This window comes from Nematolebias whitei, chromosome 1 (genome assembly GCF_014905685.2).
Source record: "Nematolebias whitei isolate Nwh7 chromosome 1, NemWhi1, whole genome shotgun sequence".
NCBI lineage: Eukaryota > Metazoa > Chordata > Actinopteri > Cyprinodontiformes > Rivulidae > Nematolebias > Nematolebias whitei.
In genome coordinates, this window is record NC_056498.1 from 36914471 (window position 1) to 36936775 (window position 22305).

Sequence of the window (22305 nt, forward strand, 5' to 3'; positions counted from 1 at the left end):
TACATACTTACATACATACTTACGTACATACATACATACTTACATACTTACGTACATACATACTTGCATACTTACGTACATACATACATACTTGCATACATACATACTTACAGTATGTACATAAGTAAGTATGTATGTATGTATGTATGTATTTAAGTGTATGTATGTAATTATGTATGTAAGTATGGATATAAGTAAATATGTACTGTATGTAAGTATGTCTGTAACTATGTATGTAAGTAAGTTCAGATTCAGATTCAGATATTATTTATTGTTATTTGCATGTATGTAAGTATGTAAGTATGTATGTATGTATTTAAGTATGTATGTATGTATGTGTGTAAGTGTGTAAGTACGTATGTTTGCAAGTAAATATGTATGTAAGAAAGTATGTTTGTATATAATTATATATGTATGTAATTATATAAGTGTGTATGTATGTATGTATGTATGTATGTATGTATGTATGTATGCATGTATGTAAGTATGTAACTAAGTATATCTGTCCGTCCGTCCGTCCGTCCATCTATCTATCTATCCATCTAAAGCTACTGTACTTTTCCCAGAGTGTGGGATTCAGTCAGGTGTATTTAAGTGTGAGCGTATGTGTAACCGTACAGTAACTCTCTCCTCCCAGCGAATGCGCTCCCCAGCGAGTCCCATCACCAGTTTATCTGCTCGGTCCAGTTTCATCTCCATCTCATCCGATTTCTTTTTTAAACTGTCCTTCATGGCCGCTTTCTCGGCATATTGCTTCTGCAGCTGATCCAGTTTTTCCCCCACCTGCTCTCAGCCACACACACACATACACAAACACTCCCAGTTACCATTGAATAAGTATCATCACATCTACTGTAGACTAATGCAATACGACTGAACAAAACATGCGTAAATTTAATGTAAAATCTATGAAGGTGTCACTAAAATCTATGCTCCACGTACCTCATGTAGTTTATTTTCTTCCTTAGCCAGCGCAGTCTGTTTATTTGTTAACTGGCTCAATGCAGCTGTTAGTTGCGCTCGCTTTGGCTCCACATCTCTGTAAATTCGGCCATATACCTAAAGAAAGAGGGCAGAAAACACACCCATGGATCACAATATTATTCTTAATATGCCTATACTGTATATCTGTTGGTGCCCAATCCTGGACCTTGAGAGCCACAGTCCTGCATGTTTTAGAAGTTGCTCTGCTTTGACAAACCTGATGTGAAAAACAAGTGGTTAACAGGCTTCTACAGATTTTGAAGACATGCTGAAGAGTTTATACTTGGGGGATCTTGTTTGTCATTGTTGAGCTGTTTAGGCAGATGCTTTCTGCGACTGTTACCCAGTAATACACTTAATGCGCCCATTGACAAAATTAAAAGTTAAACACGATGGTGGAAATGTAGACAAATTGGACACGTTGAAAGGTCATGCGACCATTTTGTGATGAATACAATGAGTTGGCAGTACGAGCACCACCTTCTCCCATGTCAGGACAAATTTCTGTATTTTTTTGTAAGATAAATTTAAAACATTTTAGGACCTTTTAAATACCATTATGATTTAAGTTTAAAATCTACATCAATTACAAATTACACTGCCTGCCCCCCCAAAAATGTCGCCACCTGGATTTAACTAAGTAAATAGTTACGAGCCTCCTATTGGATAATTACTGCATGGGCGATTATCTTTCAGCTGGCAACAAGTTATTTAACCCCAACTGGTGCAATGAGTTGCTTCTCATTTCTTAAACAACCATGTCTGTGGTCTGGTACATTTTCATCTTTAAATCACTTCTTGGTCTGCTGCCTTCATACATCTCCTCCTACATGTCTCTGCGTGAGTGCAGCTACGACGTGCGCTCTCAGGACATTATTACCTGCAGTGTTCCCTCAGTGTGGACTGAACTAGGCAAAAGGGTCTTCTCCTACTCCGCTCCTGTTTCCTGGAATAGCTTGCAAAAAGATTTGAAGCGCTCGACCTTGTCCTCTCTAAGTGGCTTTAAGAATCTGTTGGACTCCTGGCAAGGACCAACGAAGACATGTTCCTGATTTTAGTTCTCTACAATCGCCTTATAATCTATCTGTTTTTGTTAACGTTTTTGCCGTCTTATTTGTAAAAAAAAAAAAAAAACTATGTATGCCTTTTTATAACTGTCTATTGTTGTCACTGTTGTCCATCATTCTTTGTTGAAATCAGGTCGCTCTTGTAAATGAGTCCTCGAGGCTCAATGGGATTAACCTGCCTAAATAAAGGTTGATTGAATGTTGAATGACACATTGTGTGGTCGTGGAACAGATGTCAGTCTGTTTGAGAAGGGTCAAATCGTTGACATGCATCAAGCAGAGAAAACATCTAAGGAGATTTAAGAAACTACTAAAATTGGGTTAAGAACTGTTCCCTGTTCCAGAGGGATGGGCACGTCAGGGTAAGAAGAGAGGCAGGTGATGTGATGCACCCATCATGTCTAGTGTCTACTGTACAAGCCTGTGGGGGCAGTCTATGATCTGGGGTTGCTGCAGTTGGTCAGATCTAGGTTCAGCAGCAGTATGCACTCAAAGAATGAGGACAGCTGACTAACTGAATATACTGAATGAACAGTTATTCCATCTATGGATTTTTTTCTTCCCTGATGGCACGGGCATATTCCAAGATGACAATGCCAGGATTCATTGGGCTCAAATTGTGAAAGAGTGGTTCTGGGAGCACGAGACATCATTTTCACACATTGGCCACCACAAAGTCCAGACCTTAACCCCATTGAGAATCTTCGGGATGTGTTGGAGGAGGCTTTGCGCCGTGGTCAGAATCTGCCATCGTCAATGCAAGATCTTGGTGGAAAATTAATGCAACACTGGATGGAAATAGATCTGGTGACATTACAGAGGCTTACTGAAACAATGTCACAGCGAATGCATGATGTAATCAAAGCTAAAGGCGGTCCAACGAAATATTAGTGTGACCTTTTTTTTTTTGGTGGCAACTTTTTTTTGGCCAGAAGAAATATAAGAAGTCACTGTAGCGTTTGTTTCAAAGTAAAAGCCCTGTCACAATATAACATTTTAGAGAACTTGTACGATGGCAGAGTTGGTAGAGCTGTTGCCTCTCAGCAAGAAGGTCGCCAGTTCAAATCCCAACCTGGGACCTTTCTGGCTGGAGTTTGCATGTTCCCTCCGTGCTGTGTGGGTTTTCTCCGGGTACTCCATTTTTCTCCCACAGATCAAAAACATGCATGTTAGACTGATTGGTAACTCTAAATTTTCTCTAGGTGTGAGTGGGAGAGTGAATGGTTGTTTGTCTCTATGTGTCCCTGTGATGGACTGGAGACCTGTCCAGGGTGTTGTCCCCCGCCTCTCGCACAGTGACTGCTGGATTTGGACACCAGTGACCCCCGCAACCCGAAAAAGAAAGAAGTGGGTAAAATGGATGGATGGATGGACGTTGATGTATGTAAACTTTGTCCAATGTGCAGGCGTACGCTGAAGATGGAATAAAACGGAATAAAACAAAATTAAAAAAACAACTAGAAGCCTCTTTGAGACGTATAGATAAATGACTGGGGGTGCAGAACTGCCCTTTTCTGATGTCACGTTTATCATCGCAACATTCTCCAACATGCTATGCAGAAGTTCGGCATAACGTTGTTGTTATGCCGAATGTGTGTATTGTATTGTTGGGCGGCTGTGGCTGAGTGGTTAGAGCAGTCGTCCTCCAATACGAGAGTTGGGGGTTCGATTCCACCAGCAGTCACATGCCGAAGTGTCTCTACGCACGTCGCTGAACCCTTCATTGCTTCTGATGTGTGTCCCATCAGTGTATGAAAGTGATAAAGCTCTGATTAGTCTTTGTATAGGTCTAGCAGAGTGCTGTGTGAATGGGTAAATGAGGACACAGATTATAGTGTAAAGCACTTTGAGTGTCTTGATAAGATAGAAAGGTGCTATACAAGTACAGTCCATTTACCATTTACTATTGTTGTGCATAATCAAAGTGCTCACAGATTAGAAATAAGTTATGTGTAAAAAAACAGATTCCAATTGGTTTCCATGTATGCGAACTTATGAGTAACTTACATGTAACGTGTGAACGGACACATCAATTACCTGTCGCAACACGTGGGTGTATGCTGAAAACTGTGCATGAACAAAATTATTGTCTTGCCGTTATACATCAGTGTGCTGATAACTAATTTAAAACTTACACCTAACTTATGCGACTTATACCAGCGTGTTTGTCTTGTTTTTTCAACCGCTGGCATACGCTGATGCTACACGTCAAAAAGAAAAATCTGGACCTTTAAGGCTTTTTAAGGCCTAAGATTGGGAACATTAAATTAAAGCTCATTGTAAATGTGTTCTTTTCTGTACAGTTTGCTAGTTTTAAAACTTGCATGTATGAAACAAATACCTTCTTACCTCCATGGCTTTGACCCACATGCAGAGGGACTTGGCAGCAAGCGACACTTTGCCAATAATCTCTGGCTGAAAATCCGCTTGTCGGCAGAACTGGTTGATTTTCTTTAAAACACGGTCTGACATATTATCCTTGTCAAAATTGACCAAAGTTTTGATGAAGTTGGCCTCACCTGTCAGAAACAAGTCAAAGTCACAAGCGCCGAAGTCCATTTCGGTGCTTCTACAGTTCGTTTGATCAAAATAGTTTTAACAGAGTGCACTTTGTGTAGCTTTAATAAAAATGTTCGATTGCTTTATATCTTTTCTACAGTTTTATATTAACAATGTTCTTTTTTTAGTTCTTTGATCTAGGAATAACTGCAGAAATTGCATATCCAGTGAAAAAGCAGTTGCAGAAGAACTTGCTGAAAAAGAGATGAAATTAGCTAAAAAAAAAAAACGTGCTGAAATAGAACAAGCCTAAAATAACAGAAGAAAGCATAAAGAACACATATTTGCTGAATTATGTTTAAATAAGCAGGAATGAGCACAAAAATTTGATAATTAGCTAAAAAAAGCTGAAATTATAAAAAAAATAAATTGCTGAAAAGGCAGAAAGAAGCTGAAACTACCAGAAGGAAACAGATGGAGCTGAAATAAGCTAAAATATTGTGGAATTGGCTGAAAAGGCTACAAATAGCTTAAATAAATAAAAACAGCTAAATAGAAAAAGCTGAAACTAGCAGAAATAGGCTGAAAGGAGAATAAAAAGGTGAAATTAGCATAAAGAAGTTAATGAAGATGAAAGTAGCAAAAATTAACATGAAAAACTTGAATTTTTCTGAAATCAGCTGAAATTAGCTAAAACGTGCTAAAAATGCAGCTGGAAAGGTAGAACAAGCATAAATTAGCAGCAGAAAGAACACGTTTGCCCAATTAGGCTGAAAGAAACAGAAATGAGCACAAAAAAAGTGGAAATTATCTGAAAAAAGCAGAAAAGAGGAAAAAAAAGCTGAAAAGTAGCTTAAAAGGCAGAAAGAAGCTTAAATTACCGGAAGGAAGCGTAGAGAGCACAGTTTTGCTGAATAAGGCTGAAAAAGTTTAAATGAGTGCAACAAAAGTGAAATTAGCTGAAAAAGCTAAAATTAGCATAAAACAGCTAAATAGCAGTAAAAGCTTAAACTTGCATAAAAAAGCTGAAAGGAGCAAAAACAAGCTGAAATTTGCAGAAAGAACTTAGAAGAAGCACAGAATGTTGTAGTTAGCAGAAAGAAGCTGAAAGGATGTTAAAACAGCTGAAATTAGCTGAAAGTAGCTGAATTTTTTTAAAAATTTGCACAAAGAAGCTGAACGAGAACAAAATGTGAAAGGAGCAGTAAAAGGTTGTAAACAGATTTAAAGATTCGAAGGACGTAAAATGAGCTCAATTAATTTTCTAGAAGGAAAATAAAAATGGCAGAAAAGGCTAATAAGATCGTTAAAAAAAAAAATAAAGCTGCACCAATACCAAAAGTCATAGCAGGATCGTCCTGAAAGAGCTGAATGTTTTGATATTTGATTTGTTGAAATAGCTTCAAAACTGTGGGACGAGAAACACGTCGAAAAACGTACAGAAGAAAAATGGATCACAATAGAGTGAATGCTTCATAAACATTCACACAATAAGACTTTTGTGACATCGTCCTCTTGTTGTCCCAAGTATGAACAGTATCATTAAGTCCTGCACAGCTGCTGTCTCTCACCGAGCTGTCTCTTGGCTTCGGCCCAAGTAGGTTCTTTGCCAAGAAGAGTCATGACAGCATTCATCACCGTCTCCACCAGCACTGGAGGGCGACCATACGACTTGATCTCCGTCATGTCCTTCTTATTCAAGGACTCCAGAGCCTGACAGTCAGGAGTAAACAATGAATGGGTGTGAAATAATTTTAAAAAGTTAGAAACAGTCAATAAGACAAAGGTCTACCTTCATAGCCTCCTCCAGGGCAGGCAAAGCCTTGTCCAGATCTCTCTGTGCAGTCTCCGCCATGGCTTTGCACTGCAGCTCCTCTGCACTGATTTTCTCACGATTTCTACTGACGACCTGAACAAAAAGGCACATAATGTGCCACTTCATGTTTATGAGCATTCTCATGTTAGACAACTCCCACACTTACCTTCTGCTGCTCGCTAGCCTCGTTCTTTTGTTGCAGCATGACAGCCAAGTATTGATCGCACTGTTTCTGGAACTCGTCCACCTGCTTCTTGGCCTCCTCGAGCTCCACGGTCATGGCCTCCACTTTCTCGCGAGTGTCGCTGATTTTAAAGAGGCCGTTTCGCAGCTTGGTCACCTGCTCTCCCAACTCGTTGCGTTTCTCTGCCAGCAGTCTGAACAGACACAAACGTAAGAATGATTGGCAATCCAATCAAGGCAGAGACTCACGTTTAGTAAATGTAACAGACAGACACGAATCATTGAATCACAGAAGATGACTACAGAGCTCAGGCAGGGGTTAAATGCAAATGCTTTCAGACAAATGTGCACAAAAAATGGCGCTAAGCAGTCAGAAAATACCATATGTATGCGTTAGTATACTACTAAAACATTTATAAAGTCAAAATCTGATTTTTTTTGTCTTTTTTGGTCCTATGTTGTCCCCCATCACGTAGCAAAGAGGGGGAATTGGATCTGCTCCATCCATCTGTGCATGTAGAGGCAGGGCAGCCGAATCTGGACCCGAAAGTCCCAGGTTCGGTCCCCAGTCATTGCACAGCTCGTGGTGTTTCTAAGCAGCACACCTTATCCCCAAATGCTCCCTGGGCGCTTTCAATAGCTGCCCACTGCACCACCTGGTGGTGAATGGGTTAAATGAAGATCCAATGGGGAACATAACTTGAAAAATAAGTGAGGTACCAACTTACACCTATCTAGACGTAAGAACAGGTTCTTTGAAAATTGGGTTGCCAGGTCAAAATCCAAGTTGGCTGCCACAAATATGCAAACCTTGCAAGCTGGATAGCATAAAAAATAAGCAACACAACAACTTTTTGATGTTGTGTTGTGAGGTTTGGTGATAGCGAAGGTCACTTTAGTAGTTGCCATGTCAAAATCCAAGATGGCCACCATCATGTGTACAGTATATATATGTAAACTGACCCCCCCACTACCATTTGAGAAAACCATGCTTTCTAGTTTTTATAAAGATTAAAAGTATAGTTTTCTTAAATGATCGGGGTGGCCTAAGAATAATCTATGATGGTCAAGGCCACCACTGGCCACCCCCTGGCTCCTTCATTGCGCCTGGTGGCGTATAAAATTTTCATCACGCTGTGTTGCTTTGGACAAGAAAAAAAAAACTATCTCTGTTCTTATACAAAGTGTTACTCCTCTCCACTTGAATATGTTGCACCAAAAACATTAAGGTTCACGTGCATTCCCTGTTAAATTCCAGTCCAGAAAAACACTCATCTCAGAAACTACAAACATTCACTATTGAAATCCCTCAGTGAACACTGAATATAATTTTGAACCACAGGTCCACACTCAATGGAAGAAAGGCTGACTGTGTCAAAAAAAACATTTAGAAGCTTGAGTCACAACATTAACCCAGTAGACTGCGCAGGTAAATGAACATGATAGAATCTGACAAGTGTCGGTTCTCAGAGAAAATGTTTAGGTGGAAACAAGAGAGGATCTGCTGCAAAATGCAAAACCAAAATCAAATGAATAAGACAAATATCAAGAAAAAATGTGGAGATCAAGCAGGGCAGTGGACTGTCACACACACAGAACTCAGCGTTCAAGCACGTGTGGCTTTTACAAAACTCCTAGACATTTAAACCTCCCTTCACAAAGTGTTTTACAATGTGAACTACCACCACACGTATGTTAACATTTTATTTATTTTATATTAAAAGTGCTCTGCTTGTCTGAGAAAGCAATTTGTAAAAATTTAAATTTTTAAGTTTAAGAAAATGGGATGGGGAGTGAAGTCCATGTCAAACAGATAACTCGGGCTGCGTTCTTCCATCTCACAAACAGCTCGACTCCGCCCATCACTCACTTTCTCCACTGCTGAACTCCTAATCCACGCCTTTGTCACATCCAGAATCGACTACTGCAAGAGCCTTTTGTACAGTACACCATCCACAACTCTCAATAAACTACAGTATATTCAAAACTCTGCTGCCCGCCTTCTCACCCACACCCGCTCCCGTGAACGTATCACTGCTGTCCTGCAGAAACTCCACTGGCTCCCCGTCACTCAGCGCATCCATTTCAAGATCCTCCTCATCACATTCAAAGCCCTCCATACCTGACGGGCCTTCCGCTCCTCCGATGCCAACCTTCTGTCTCTCCCCTGTAGGACCAAGCTCCGAACCTGGGGAGACGGAGCCTTCTCCATCGCTGCCCCCACCCGCTGGAACTCACTGCCCCAACAGCTTCGAGCCTGCTCCGATCTCTCCACTTTTAAGAAAGAACTCAAAACCCACCTGTTTAAAATCGCTTTTAATGTTTGAATTTGCCCTTTTTTTAAATGTTTTACTGTGTTTTTATGTGTTATGCATTGTTGATTTTATTTATTTTTTTACTCATGTAAAGCGTCTTTGGGTGTTTAGAAAAGCGCTATACAAATAAAATGTATTATTATTAATAAGTTGAATTGTTGAGAACAAAATGTTGTGCAAGTGGCATTAGGCATCTAATTAGATCTAATATTTTTATTTGTCTTTCAGCTGCTCCCTTCTTCAGGGTCTCCACTGAGAACTAACTCGCATGAAGACTTGGCGACTGTTTTTACGCCGGATGTCCTTCCTGACGCAACCACAGACCACCGAGCTGCCACAGCCCTCTGTGTGGAGCAGAGAGCCGACATCTAGGGGACCTAGGAGAGCAATTCTGGGGGTTAAGGACCTTGCTCAAGGGCTCAGAGCTGGGTAAATGAAGATGGAGGCAGGTGTGGGCATTTCACCTTTACCACCCACATTTTTTTAATGTTGTCAGTCCGAGGAGTTGAACCGGCGACCTTCTGATTACAGGCCCACCTTCTCTAACCTCTGCGCCACCACCCCCCCAGTCTAAAATGTCAGTATCAAATCATATCTGAGGCTGTTTAGACAAGCCTAAAGTCTGCACCATAGACTTTATATGTCCTGCCTTCTCTCGATGTTGGGAGCTGAAGCCAGCCGTCTGTTCAGAGGACGTTCACAAAACGTTGGAAGGTGGTGGAGAGTGAAGAACCGTAAAACAAAAATACCACAAGTGAAAACAGAAAGTGAGAGGGAACCTACTTCTTGTATCCAGACACCAGTTCCAAGTAGTTGGTGGGCGTTACATAATTATATCTCTTCAGCTGCGACTTCATGCTCTCAGAGACCTGGGCCACTGACTGGTGCGTGGTCACAAAGATGCTCGCCACTTTTCTATGGATCTGCAACATTACGCAGCGCATGTGGAAAAGGTGATGATCCATGAGCTTCAGCAGATTAAAATCAAATGATCACGTGTGTAGAAATTTCAAAAAAGCATCTGTGTATGTATGTATGTGTGTGTGTGTGTGTGTGTGCATCCCCTCACCCCCTTTAATGAGCCCAGGTCCAGTCCGTCTAAATACCTCTCAGCCACCTCCAGCAGGGCGTCTTTGGGCCATTCGCAAAACCAGTCGATGGTGGTGCAGTTGACGATTGCCGGGTACTGAAGGATGCGGTTCCTTTTGATGTTTTTTCAAGATGTGATGTGTGTAAAGGAGAAAAAATGCATTTAAATGATGGTCGAGAAGGAAAAATCAGTCTTGTTTGCTTGCAAATACTGTCCCTCAGTAATAAAAAAACAACATGGGTGAACTTTATTTAGTGCCCTTGTGCATCTTGTAAAATAAATCCCCCAACATGTAGAAAAATGAACATGCATTTTTTTGTTCTGTTGTCGTTGTTACGTTTTGTCACTAGATGGGACTGCTGTGACGGCGAGGGGACGAACAGTGTGTGTGAGGTAGAACGCAGAAGAGGAATAAGTCTGGAAGGCGTTCTGTAATGGCGTCTGGCATCATGGCATACTGGCTGTAATAAAGTTCAGGAGTTTAACCTTTGTCTCTTATGTTCATTACAGCCACCACAGCAATGTGTTTGTACAACTAATTAGGATTTTGCAGCTTAATAGATCAATTAAACAAGGTGTTTCGTATGAGTTCAGTACAAAAGAGTGATTCACACAGCAGGTCCTAATGTATTGCCACTCGTTCACAGGATCTACCTGAAGGGTTCTCCCACGGGGCTCATGCAGAGCACAATGTGCAGGTTGTTCCGGACTCGCTCGATCAGGTAGCTGAACAGCGAGTCGGGAGTCTCCAGTACGTTGTCTTTCCGGGCAAACTCAGACAGAGTGTTGCACACCTACACACACACACGCACGCACACACACACACACAGATCAGTTAAAGTGCTCTCAGTTAAACAAAACCAACAACAACAACAAAAAAAGAACCCAGACGTAGGCCTGTCACAATAACAAATTTTGCTGGGCGATTAATTGTCTCAGAAATTATTGCGATAAACGATAATATTGTTTGAAATTTAACAATAATTAATTGTCAAATTTTAGAAGAAATGTTGATTTGTTTGGAGTGTAGTATCTTTTTTTTTGACCACCTGGTGGCAGTATAAGACTGTTTGAACCGAAGGATGGATAGTTGAGCAGCGTGTCTCTTTAAGAAAAATGGGAGGGAGTGCCCTTGATGTGACATGGCGGACGCTCGGTGATTTGAGCTCTTTAGCATAGCATTTGTCACACAAAGCTTTTAATTAAAAAAAAAAAAACAGTAAACAAGTTCCCAGCTTCTTTTTGCAGAGAAAAACAACTTTTTACATGAAGGCACGAGTTTCAACCGTGAATTTTGGAGCTTCGACAAGACGGAGGTTTTTCCCCCCGAGGTCGTCCTGTTAGCTTAGCTCGTAGCTTAGCTTCTCAGCTTAGCTACTTTTAACGTTCCGAAAACGTAATTCTAGACGGTTAAAATAGATTATAAAGAGAAAAAAGAAAGGGAGGGGTCATTGAAGAGCACCGGAGTTGACCCATGTCTTCAGTAGAAAGACAGAAACACGAAGAAACGATAAAGCTGGCAAATTAAAATAAGGTCAATAATTTTCATTCATCATGTGATTAATTGATTTGTTTATCGCAACGCTTTCAGGTAGGAAATGAGAATTCTGACCTCAGCGAACTCATCCTGCTTGTAAAGGTTGGGCACTTCTCCAGAGCTCAGGATGTTGTTGATGTCTTCCAGGAAGGATTCGTCTACGATCTGGGTGTCATTGAACAAGAAAACTGTGGGCTTGTTGTCTACGCCGGTTAAACGATAAAGCTTCTTGATGTCTGAAAAGAAAAAAGACAAGCTCTGAAAGATGGGACTTCCGTTGTTTTATTCTCCACTCGACAGGATTATTTCCAAATCGAGTCCCGTCTGTGAGTGCACTTGTGTGGTTGAGCTCACCTTCTCTGAACTCCTGTTTGCGGTACTGTTTGGACACTTCCACCTGGAACACCTGATATTCACAGACGAAGGCAGCCATCTTAGACAGACTCTGTCTCCCGGAGCCTCCGATACCGATGAGAAGCATGTTGCCTCGGAGCTGACTGATCACACGTACAACACGTGTTACTGCAGAGAACACAAAAATACAACCAATGTCTCCAATTTGCCTGGTCCATCTGGGTAAAGTTTGTAAAACACAGTTAAAACTATGAGCATGCATCAGGACAGTTAAAACTACTTTTATCTCTCTAAAGTTCAAATACAAAACATTATTGTTTTGATAATGATAGTTTCGTTAAGCTTTAGTGGACAATTAAATGAATGAAGTCATGCATATATAAAAAAAATACTAACATAAAAGTAGCGTTAGAAGAAATTATAGTACAAGTCGAAGTTTTAAACAAAGGTCTTGCGCAATCAGCTCTCAAAGTACCGTATTTTTCGGTCTATAAGTCGCAGTTCTTTGCATAATTTACATGGACTGTGACTTATACACCGAAGTGACTTATTTATGGATTTTCCCCCATATTTATAAACCAATTTGTGGCTGAGATATGACCGTTTTCATTCATTCTGACTGAAAATATCGAACACTACCATTTCCAGCCACGAGATGGCACTCGAGTACTAAGACATGCTGTTGTGTCATATAATAAGTAAAAGTGGTTATTAATTACACAATCTGCTGGCCATAGACTGCCCCCCTTCATCCAGCTCACCTGGAGCAACCGTCAAATCAGCTTCATTTCACTGCACCGCCCCGACGAAATGAAGCTGATTTGACCATTAAAGTGCATTTATTAAGTAAAAGCTCAACTGAGACACATCTTTTCTATAATGTCGAGCAAACTAATAATTGTTTTTAGGTGGTTATCTTGTTAAATTTCGAAGAAATGAACAGCAAGTCATCCCTCTGCGCGCTCCTACTTCCGCGTATTGGCTTTTGAAAATGCAGCTGATTTGACATTTATTAAGGAAAAGTTACACTGAGACACACCTTTGCTATAATTTCGAGCAAAGAAATAATTGTTTTTAAGTGTTAATCTTGTTAAATTCTTGTTAAAGTCCTCCTGTGCACGCTCCTGCGACCACCATTTGGCAGCCAATCGATTTTTGGCACAACACCGGCCCACATTTCCAGGTGGTCAGCGGTGACGCATAATAGATGCGACGTATGCGGTGAAGCGACATATTTATGGATTTTTCCACTTTATTAGACATATTTGGACTGATGCAACTTATAAGGCGGTGCGATGTGTATGGCGGAAAATACGATATGTATTGGAGTTGTCTCTCAGCTACAATCACATCAAATTTCAGCTCAATATCTGTAAAAATGATGTTTGAGCTATTTTTGTGATTCCTCAGGTCGACTAGCTGTAGCTGCCACCTTCAATCAGGTTGACTAAAATATGTAAATGTACATCTAGTGACTATGTTTCGAGGATTTCATTAAAACGTGTCCACTGATTTATAAGATGTCATAGCCTGCCGTCATGAAAGGCGGACGGTAATGAACCGTCATTTAGTGTGGGTTAACCACGGTATTGGGGAGAGCAGGAAAATATAAGTTGTATTCTCGTATGTACTGTGTTCGATGGCGTCTTGAAAGAGCACGAGGCTCATGGGCACCACTCCAGGTGTCAGGTTATAATCTTCCAGCTGTGTTTCCATGAACTTCTTCAGCACTTTCACGTCCAGTATGTCCTCATAGCCTGAAGAGTTGTTTAAGAAGTCACCTGATCCACAAACACAAAGACAGACACTTATATTGGTACCGTCTAGATCGGCAATGGCTGCGCAAACAATTTAAGCTATGGAGAAATACAGACACTTCTATGTTAGCATGAATGTGTCAATACGATATTGTAGATACCAAATATTGGTGGTTGTTTGTTCGGACAAAGACTGTGGAAAGTAAGGTTGAACAGGGAGGTCAGTCTTTCTTCCAGAAGAGCAACAAAGGTGTTCATGTCACTTTCGTTTACAAGCCGATCTGAGAAAACTCTAAAAACAACACAACACGATGTATGAGGACAAAAAAAACTAAAATATGGGTATATCTAAAGCATTAGCTAGGATACTATGAATCTTATTGACATTAATCATAAAGAGCACGCAAAAAATACCTAAAACACTCATGGATCCACAGTCTTATGATGCCGTTTTGGGTTTCTTGAAAGTCTGGGTGAGCCCTTAGCAATCCCTGGAAAACCTAAAAAATATGATTCAAGAAACAGAATAAAACAATATTAAGAAAACAATTGTCCTATGTTTTGATCCGGGTCGGGGAGGGGGTCCTGCTCCAAGTGGAGGAGTTCAAGTATCTTGGGGTCTTGTTCACGAATGAGGGAAAAATGGAGCGAGAGATCGATAGGCGGATAGGTGCAGCATCTGAGTGAAGCGGGCGCTGTACCGGTCTGTCGTGGGGAAGAGAGAGCTGAGTCAAAAGGCGAAGCTCTCAATTTACCGATCGATCTACGTTCCTACCCTCATCTATGGTCATGAGCTTTGGGTTGTGACAAAAAGAACGAGATCTCGGATACAAACGGCCGAAATGAGTTTTCTCCGCAGGGTGTCTGGGCTCTCCCTTAGAGATAGGGTGAGAAGCTCGGTCATCCGGGAGGGACTCACGAGTAGAGCCGCTGCTTCTCCAAGTCGAGAGGAGCCAGTTGAGGTGGCTCAGGCATCTGCTTAGGATGCCTCCTGGACGCCTCCCTGGTGAGGTGTTCCGGACACGTCCCAGAGGAAGACCCAGGACACGCTGGAGGGACTATGTTTCTCGGCTGGCCTGGGAACGCCTCAGGATTCCCCCGGAGGAGCTGGCCCAAGTGGCTGGGGAGAGGGAAGTCTGGACCTCTCTACTTAAGCTGCTACCCCCACGACCCGACCCCGGATAAGCGGAAGAAAATGAATGGATGGATATTTTGATATTTGAAAATGCTAAATATTTTCTTCTTCTTTCCGCTATTCCCTTTTCAAGAGTCACCACAGCAAGTCATCCTTTTCCATCTCACTCTATCTTCTGTGTCCTCTGTCCTCACTCCAAATATCTCCATGTCCTCTCTAACTGCATCGTTGAAAGTACTAAAGTATAACACCATGGTCTGTGGAAATCCCTTTGGAGTGCCTATAAACTATAATGTTTGCAGACGATACTGTGATGTGTAGTGAGAGTAGGAAGCAGGTGGAAGAGAGACTGAAGAGGTGCAGGTATGCTCTGGAGCAAAGAGGAATGAAAGTCAGTAGAAGTACACAGAAAACGTGTGCGGATGAGAGTGAAATAAGTGGAACAGTGAAGCAGTGAAGAGTAAAAGTACTAAATGAGGATGTTTCAGTACCTGGGATCAACCATCCAAGATTTTCATTGGTAGTGACCAAATTGGACAGGGTTAGAAAGGAGTATATCAGAGGGACAGCTCAGACTGAGCAGTTTGGAAACACAGCGGCGAGGCTGAGATGGTTTGGACATGCGAGGATGGAAAGTGGGTAAATTAGACGAGTTATGTTAAATAGTGGATACAGACAAAGGTTTTTAAATATGGAGCTGCCAAAGGAGGGAAAGATCAAGACCACAGAAAAGTTTATGATGTAGTGAAGGAGGTCATGCAGAGATTTGGTATATGAAAGTATGATGCTAGAGATGGGAGTGATGGAGACAGATAATCAGCTAGTGATCCATAAAGGGAGCAGCCGAAAGAAGAAGACAAAAAATATTTAAAATTATATAAACATTTAGTTTAGTTTCTCCTTTACAAATCAAAAATATATAAGCTACTATTCTGACGTTTAGTAAGTTGGTTTTGCACTGAATTTATTTTCCTGCAGGTCCTTTCTGTACCTTGGAGATATCTCTGAGGTTGAAGAGGTAGTGTATCTTGGCTGGCGTGGGGAGAAAGGATGTCGTGACAGCGTTATACAGATCTAAAGTGGCCTGAGTCACAATCTCTCCAGCAGGCTTCACTTCCTCCTTAAAGCCCTGCAGCCTTTGGGTGATCATGGTGCTGTAGATGCTCTTGATTTGCGACTCCTGCATGTGAAAATGAAAAGTGTGATAATGAGTTTGGAACGTCTCGTGAACCCTACATGCAGCAATATCAAAACAATAAAAGAATAACGCAGATATTTCAGATTTTTTTTTTTTTTTACCTTGAGAGGCCAGGTAAATAAAATGTAGAAAACAAAAAATAACAATGACTAAGAAGCTAGGGAAGTTCAAAGAAGACAAATAGCTTAAACTAGGCTGTTGTTCAAACTATAAAAATAATCAGACCATTTCCTTTGTGCCGAAATAATACGATTAACAAAAAAAATGTTTAACAGTTCGTGTTGTGTTCTGCACAGAGGTAGTTGGATTACATGAGAAGCAATAAAGTCCAGACACTTACAAAAACTAAAACATTGTTTCAAGGAGAAGGAATAAAAGTAAATAAAGAGGTAGGACTTACATTAGGAAAGGTCATGTTGATGAGGTTAAATCCACTTTGAAAGCGAGCTGAGATCTGAGTCCTCCCTCCACCAGGGGGCCCCATAGATGCCAGCAGGAACATGTCCTGATTATAAAAAAAATACAGAAATCAGAGGCGGACATCTTGGTCGGGAACACACCGATCTAACTAGAGAAAAAGCTAAAATATGCTAAATTCTAGCTAAAGTAGCAAAATTATCTCTAAAAGCTAAGTTTAGCAAAAGAATAGCTTGATGGTAAAAGTAACAGCAATATTGGCTAAAAGCTAAAGAAGTAAAAGGATAGCTAAAATGCTAAGAGTAGCAAAGGAAGACAAATATAGAGCACTATGACGCAGAGTTGAACCAAAATCAGGCGTTTGAAGGAAATAAAGAGATTTTAATGTTTTTCCTATGGAAAAAATATTTTTAAGTCAATATTTTGAAAAGTATAAAAGTTACAAAAAACACAATAAAATGATTTAATTAGTTTAACCTATTAAAACATATTTTGTGAAGAGGGAAAACTATGAGAGAATTAGGGATGCACAATATTATCGGAATGGTATTGGTATCGGTCGATATTAGCGATAAAGTTAAATATCGGACATCGGCCATTCCATCAAACTAACTCATCAATATGAAAGGTTTCTATTTTAAGTTAAGTTTTAATTTAAGAAACTGTCAAGTGTATCTATTAATGCACTAGTACTTATGCGCTTTTCACTAGTAGCTTGTGAACAGGTTAGATTTGTGAAATTTACAAATTTGCATTGTTCGAGTGTTGCCATTGTGTTAGAGAGAGTAAATTTCATGAATAAATTTGACATTTAACATAATCCAAGTTGAACTGTTACTTCATTTTCATCCCTCTTTATGGCATCTGCATTTGGTAACAGGCCAAATTGACAAAGACCATGCAGAATAATGTAGTATTTTAATTCCACAGCAGAGAAAGACATGTAGTCTCTGTAAGTAAGTGTAGGGGAAAAATATCGGTATTGGTATCGACTATCGGCTAAATAAGTTTTAACTTATCGGCATATCGGATATCGACCAACAATCCAATATCGTGCATCTCTAGAGAGAATGAAAATGACAAATATATCTTAATCTCACAGACCTCGTTCTTACTTTCATCAAACAGTCATTTCTCACCTTGACTAACTTTAGGGTCCGTTTCTGGTGGTCGTACCAGAAGCCGTAGTCGATCCAGAAGCGAAGCAGCTCCAGTGGCGGCTGGGACCCGAACAAGTCGAGGGCTGGCATGTTGAGGTCGTCCAGGAAACACACCATCTTCTTCCCACCGGCTGGTACGAACACGCCTTTGGTTCTCTTTTCTGTCCGGCTCTCTATGATGGCCTGGATGTTATTGGAGGTGGTCTGGACGTTGGAGGAGACGGGTCATATGACACGACGAACTGAAAACTTTGATGCTTTTATAATATCTATATTGCACACCTTGAAATCACAATAATATATTTTTGACAAATTTTGCTGCCCTTTTTAGAAGTAAAACCTCTTTTTAAAAAATCTATAAAATTGTGGTAATTCTTGTGCTTTAGGCAGTAAAGGTGAACCTAACAGAATTGCTGCTATGATAGAACAACTCTTAAAATGTTAAGATTTCTTTACAGCAGGATTTGTTCTATTTAGTCTAAAATAAAACAGAGATGTGACAGTAAAGTGGCTCCTGTACAGACTAGTGAAGGTCTGGTGGGAACACTGATGGACATGAAACAAGAGGTAATAGTGGTGATAGCTGTAAAAGTGTGAGGTGGTTTTAAGTACCTCCATCATCTCGGGCTCTTTTCCAGCCCTTCATTGGAGCTGTCTCGCAATATTGTGCCAAACAGTGGGAACTCTAGTGTAACGTGTGAATTGTGCTGACGCTGGATGGATGGAGGCAGATGCACTCGTACACACAAAAACATGCACGAGTATGCTTAATGCCGCCATCAGTCACCTGTAAGTGAGTGCATGTGAAGCATCTCATGCCGCGATTGAGTGTGGCTCAGCATCATCGTATCCAGAGGTGATGTGTGGGTTACTGGAGCCTGTGCAGATGTTAGTGCAGCTACAAATCCTACTTTGCAGCAGCTCAGCGACATGTGTCTAACGGAGATGCAAGCCGTTTACTGAATTAGACCAAATTAAGCCAGCAACCCTTCAAGAACATTTGACGACTACAGTTTTTACAAAAAGACTAATAAAAGCTTTTTTCTAATCACAGATCAGTGAACAGGTTTATATGCACAGAGTTTAAAAATAAGCTGAAAGTTTCACTTTTGCTTTGCTTAATTTAAGTTAAATTACCTCGTTTCAGCGTGAATAAGACGTCAAAGTAGTTGTGAAATAACATGACTCAGAAAGTCACGTTTCGACTCCGAGCCATTCCACATGTCGTGGTGTCTCTGAGCAAGACAGCTAACTGCTCCCCAGGCACTTACGTAGCTGCCCACTGCTCCACCTGGGTGTATCTGACGTGTGATGGGTTAAATGCAGAGAACTAATTTCGCCATTGTCTTCTTCGTCTTTGTCTTCTTCTTCTTGTTCACAACAAAAACTAACTTGAATTAAGACTTGGTGATTGTTTTTACACCTGATGCCCTTTGTGATTAGGCCTGTCATGATCACAAATTTTGCTGGGCGATTAATTGTCTCAGAAATTATTGCGATAAACAATAATATTGTTTGAAATTTGAGAATAATTAGTAATTATTCTCAAATTTAAGAAGAAATGTTGGTTAATTTATTTTATGTGTAGTACCTTTTTTTGACCCCCGGATGGCAGTAAAAGACTGATTGAACCGAAGGACGGATAGTGAGGGAGCGAGCAGCGCATCTCTTTTTTAAGAAAAATGGGAGGGAGGCCTCGTGATGTGCTGGCTCTCTTTCCTTTTTTCGGTTCTCAAAATGGCGGACGCTCGGTGTGGTTTGAGCTCTTTAGCATAGCATTTTTCACACAAAAAAGCATTTTTCGCATCATGAAGGACCCCACTCAACCAGCACACACACTTTTTGCCCCACTCCCCTTAGGAAGGAGGTTAAGGAGCATTACGTGTAGAACCACTAGACTGAGGAACAGCTTCTACCCTGAGGCTGTTAGACTCATGAATCTAATCAGGATAATCACTGTGAAAAATCACATCATGTTGCTGCTGATCGGTTTCATGTTGCTGCTGATCTGTTTCATGTTGCTGTGTTCATTTGTGCTCATCTGCTCACACAGACTCATGTTCGTGCTGATGTTAGGTGTATTGTTTTTATTGTTTATATGCTTTTAGTGCTCAGCATATTTTTAGATAATGTTTTTCTTAGTTCATATCTTAGATGTTATTACTGTTTTTCTTTTACATTTTATTGTTAGATGTAACTGGGACCCTGTTTACACAATTTCGATCCACCACGTGTACCACATGAGGTGGAACGACAAAGAAACTCTGACTCTCTGACAAAGCTTTTAATAAAAAAAAACAGTAAACAAGTTCTCAGCTTCTTTTTTCCAGAAAAAATAACTTTTTACACGAAGACACAGGCTTCAACCGTGAATTTTGGAGCTTCAAGAAGACGGAGGCTTTTTCCTGAGGTCGGCCTGTTAGCTTAGCTCGTAGCTTAGCTTCTCAGCTTAAGCTGTTTTTAACGATCCAAAAATGCGATTTTGGACAGTTAAATAGATTTTAAAGAGAAAGGGAGGGGTCAGTGAAGAGCACAGGAGTTGAGCTTTTTGTCATCCAGTGTCTTAGGTAGAAAGAGAGAGACACGAAGAAATGATAAAGCCGATAAATTAAAACGAGGTTGATAATTTTCATTTATCATGCGATTGATTGATTTATTGTTTATCGCGTCAGGCCCACCTTCTCTAACCTCTGCGCGGTGATATTAAGACGCCAGTTTGCAGGAATTACGACACTAATGCTTTGGATAAAATGTGTTTTTCTGCATATCGCTCCTCTACAGCTAGGTTCCCCGACCACTTGGACAAGGAAGGTGCAAGTCCACTGATCATTTAGAACCTGACCCCGCCCCCAAACACACAAAAAACATTTTTTTTTTTTTTTTTAAACAAATCTACGTACCGTAAATATTTTTAATTTACATTGGGTTGCAGGGTATTTTATTTTGAAAAATGACCACTTCTGTTCACACCTTTCAGTTAACTCTCGGGCAGTGAAAAATAAACCAACTTGTTCTTAAATGTTGTTTTAAGAACTAGCTCACTAGCTCTAGCATCAGCTTGTGTCCAACACTTGAGCTTCTTTGGAGGAAACCCCCTAAGACACCTACCTGTGAAGACATGTTGATAGTGAGGGCAGCCCACTTGTTATCCAGCTCTTGCAGGACACTCTGTGCCAGAGAGGTTTTGCCAGTTCCCACTGGTCCAGTGAGCAACACCGGGTACTGACTCATCACCAGAGCTTTAACCAACAAGTTATAGCGAACTGTGTCCACTGTAGGAACCATAATCTTATAGAATGGAGCTCTGCAGGAAAGAGATACAGTAGAAATAACTGTCACCACATTTTAAATTACAAAGGAGAAGTGAAACAGTTAAAGTTGTGTACCATGGACAAAACGCTGACACGCTGCTAACAGCTTAAACATGCACTCGTCACAATTCTCTCGGCTGGTTCAGATTGCCAGCTTTTATAAATATTTGTCCTGCCCACTCCCACTTCAGGTAACTGATTTCCTTTTACAAAATATAAATACCAGCATTCAAAGTAAATTTTAATAGTTTTTGTTTAAATAGAAAATGTGACTGCTCATAATACAATGTTTATAGAAAAACCTGAAACAGCAGCAGGGTACAGTGGTTTTCTGTCTGTCACTGGAAATCTACAGACTCTATAAATGTTAATCTCAGTGGTTAAAAAAAACAATTTAAATTTAGGTTATAGCTCCTTAAACCTCAGAAGATCCTTTGACTTTATGGCAACAAGTATTCCTTAAGGGGGAAAAATCGTCCACCTTACATAGTTGCTTAAAAATACTATTTTAGTATTATTGTATTATTATTATATTTTTATCCACAATAAATTAGTAAATATTTTAACACTATCAGGCTAAGAGAAGATTTTCAATTTAAATCGCCCTATTTTTATACTCGTTGAGGGTCTTTAATTTGAAAAAACTCCATCATTCATTTATTTGAACAGCCACAGAATATTTATTTTAAGTTAAATATCTGAAAAAAATAATATTAATAATTTTTTTTCAACCATAGCACACCCAAAATATTTTGACAAAAAAATTAAAAATAAAATCCAGTTTGGGGTTTTGGGAAGACTACCTAGCCCACGGGACACTCCGGAACCAGTAGCTGAAAATCTTGCCTTGCACGTGTTGGTCTTAATTGAGTGTTTTAGTTTTTTTTTTTTGTTTGTTTGTTTTTAGCTTTTTTCCCTCTTTGATTACATTTTTTTAATATAGAATGGTCCCTCACTACTTCGTGGTTCGACGTTCGCAGACTTGCTCTTTCAACGATTGTCAACGTTAATATTACTCACGTGATTGGGATGGTACAGAATAAAATGTTAATGAAAAAAACTTCGGATAGGCGCTGCCATTTTGTAGTTTTCTTTCAATAAGTCTATACTGTAAAGCAGGTCAAAAGAACTACACTACCCAGAAGCCCACAGTGCTTCCGGCCGCTGCTTTCTGCCGAAACGGAGGGAAAGTTTTGCAGCACAAAGTCAGACGTAACGATGTATCTATTAAGATCACAGAACTGGCAGGAAAGTCTCAAACAATCCTGAAGCTCATTTATCCACGCGCACATCAACCTGGACGGAGCGGTGGACTTCGCCGCTGCAGGGTAGGTCTGCAGAATCGGAACCGAGCTGCTGCTCTGCAGAGCTGGTGAGTAAAATTTTGCAGTACTGTGCAGTACATATATGCAGGTTGTTAAAATTACATGGGTTTAAGAGTTTAGAACATTGCAAGAGTGTGGGAAGGGTTTATAAAGCCTT

General features: G+C 40.4%; 1 protein-coding gene across 1 annotated transcript in view; it reads right to left on the reverse strand.

Moving 5' to 3' along the window:
- The window catches only part of dnah2 (dynein, axonemal, heavy chain 2), a 121179-nt gene that overhangs the window by 35922 nt on the left and 62952 nt on the right, over positions 1–22305 (reverse strand). Inside the window, exons 33-50 of the mRNA XM_037677468.1 lie at positions 20621–20816; positions 17492–17716; positions 16336–16440; positions 15729–15917; positions 14017–14102; positions 13764–13894; positions 13477–13626; positions 11846–12013; positions 11567–11727; positions 10609–10748; positions 9934–10066; positions 9648–9787; positions 6533–6743; positions 6343–6459; positions 6122–6263; positions 4401–4570; positions 943–1059; positions 619–783 (exon numbers count right to left, since the gene is read on the reverse strand). Coding sequence (XP_037533396.1) covers positions 619–783; positions 943–1059; positions 4401–4570; positions 6122–6263; positions 6343–6459; positions 6533–6743; positions 9648–9787; positions 9934–10066; positions 10609–10748; positions 11567–11727; positions 11846–12013; positions 13477–13626; positions 13764–13894; positions 14017–14102; positions 15729–15917; positions 16336–16440; positions 17492–17716; positions 20621–20816 — 2746 coding nt within the window. The remainder of the gene's footprint in view (positions 1–618; positions 784–942; positions 1060–4400; positions 4571–6121; positions 6264–6342; positions 6460–6532; positions 6744–9647; positions 9788–9933; positions 10067–10608; positions 10749–11566; positions 11728–11845; positions 12014–13476; positions 13627–13763; positions 13895–14016; positions 14103–15728; positions 15918–16335; positions 16441–17491; positions 17717–20620; positions 20817–22305) is intronic.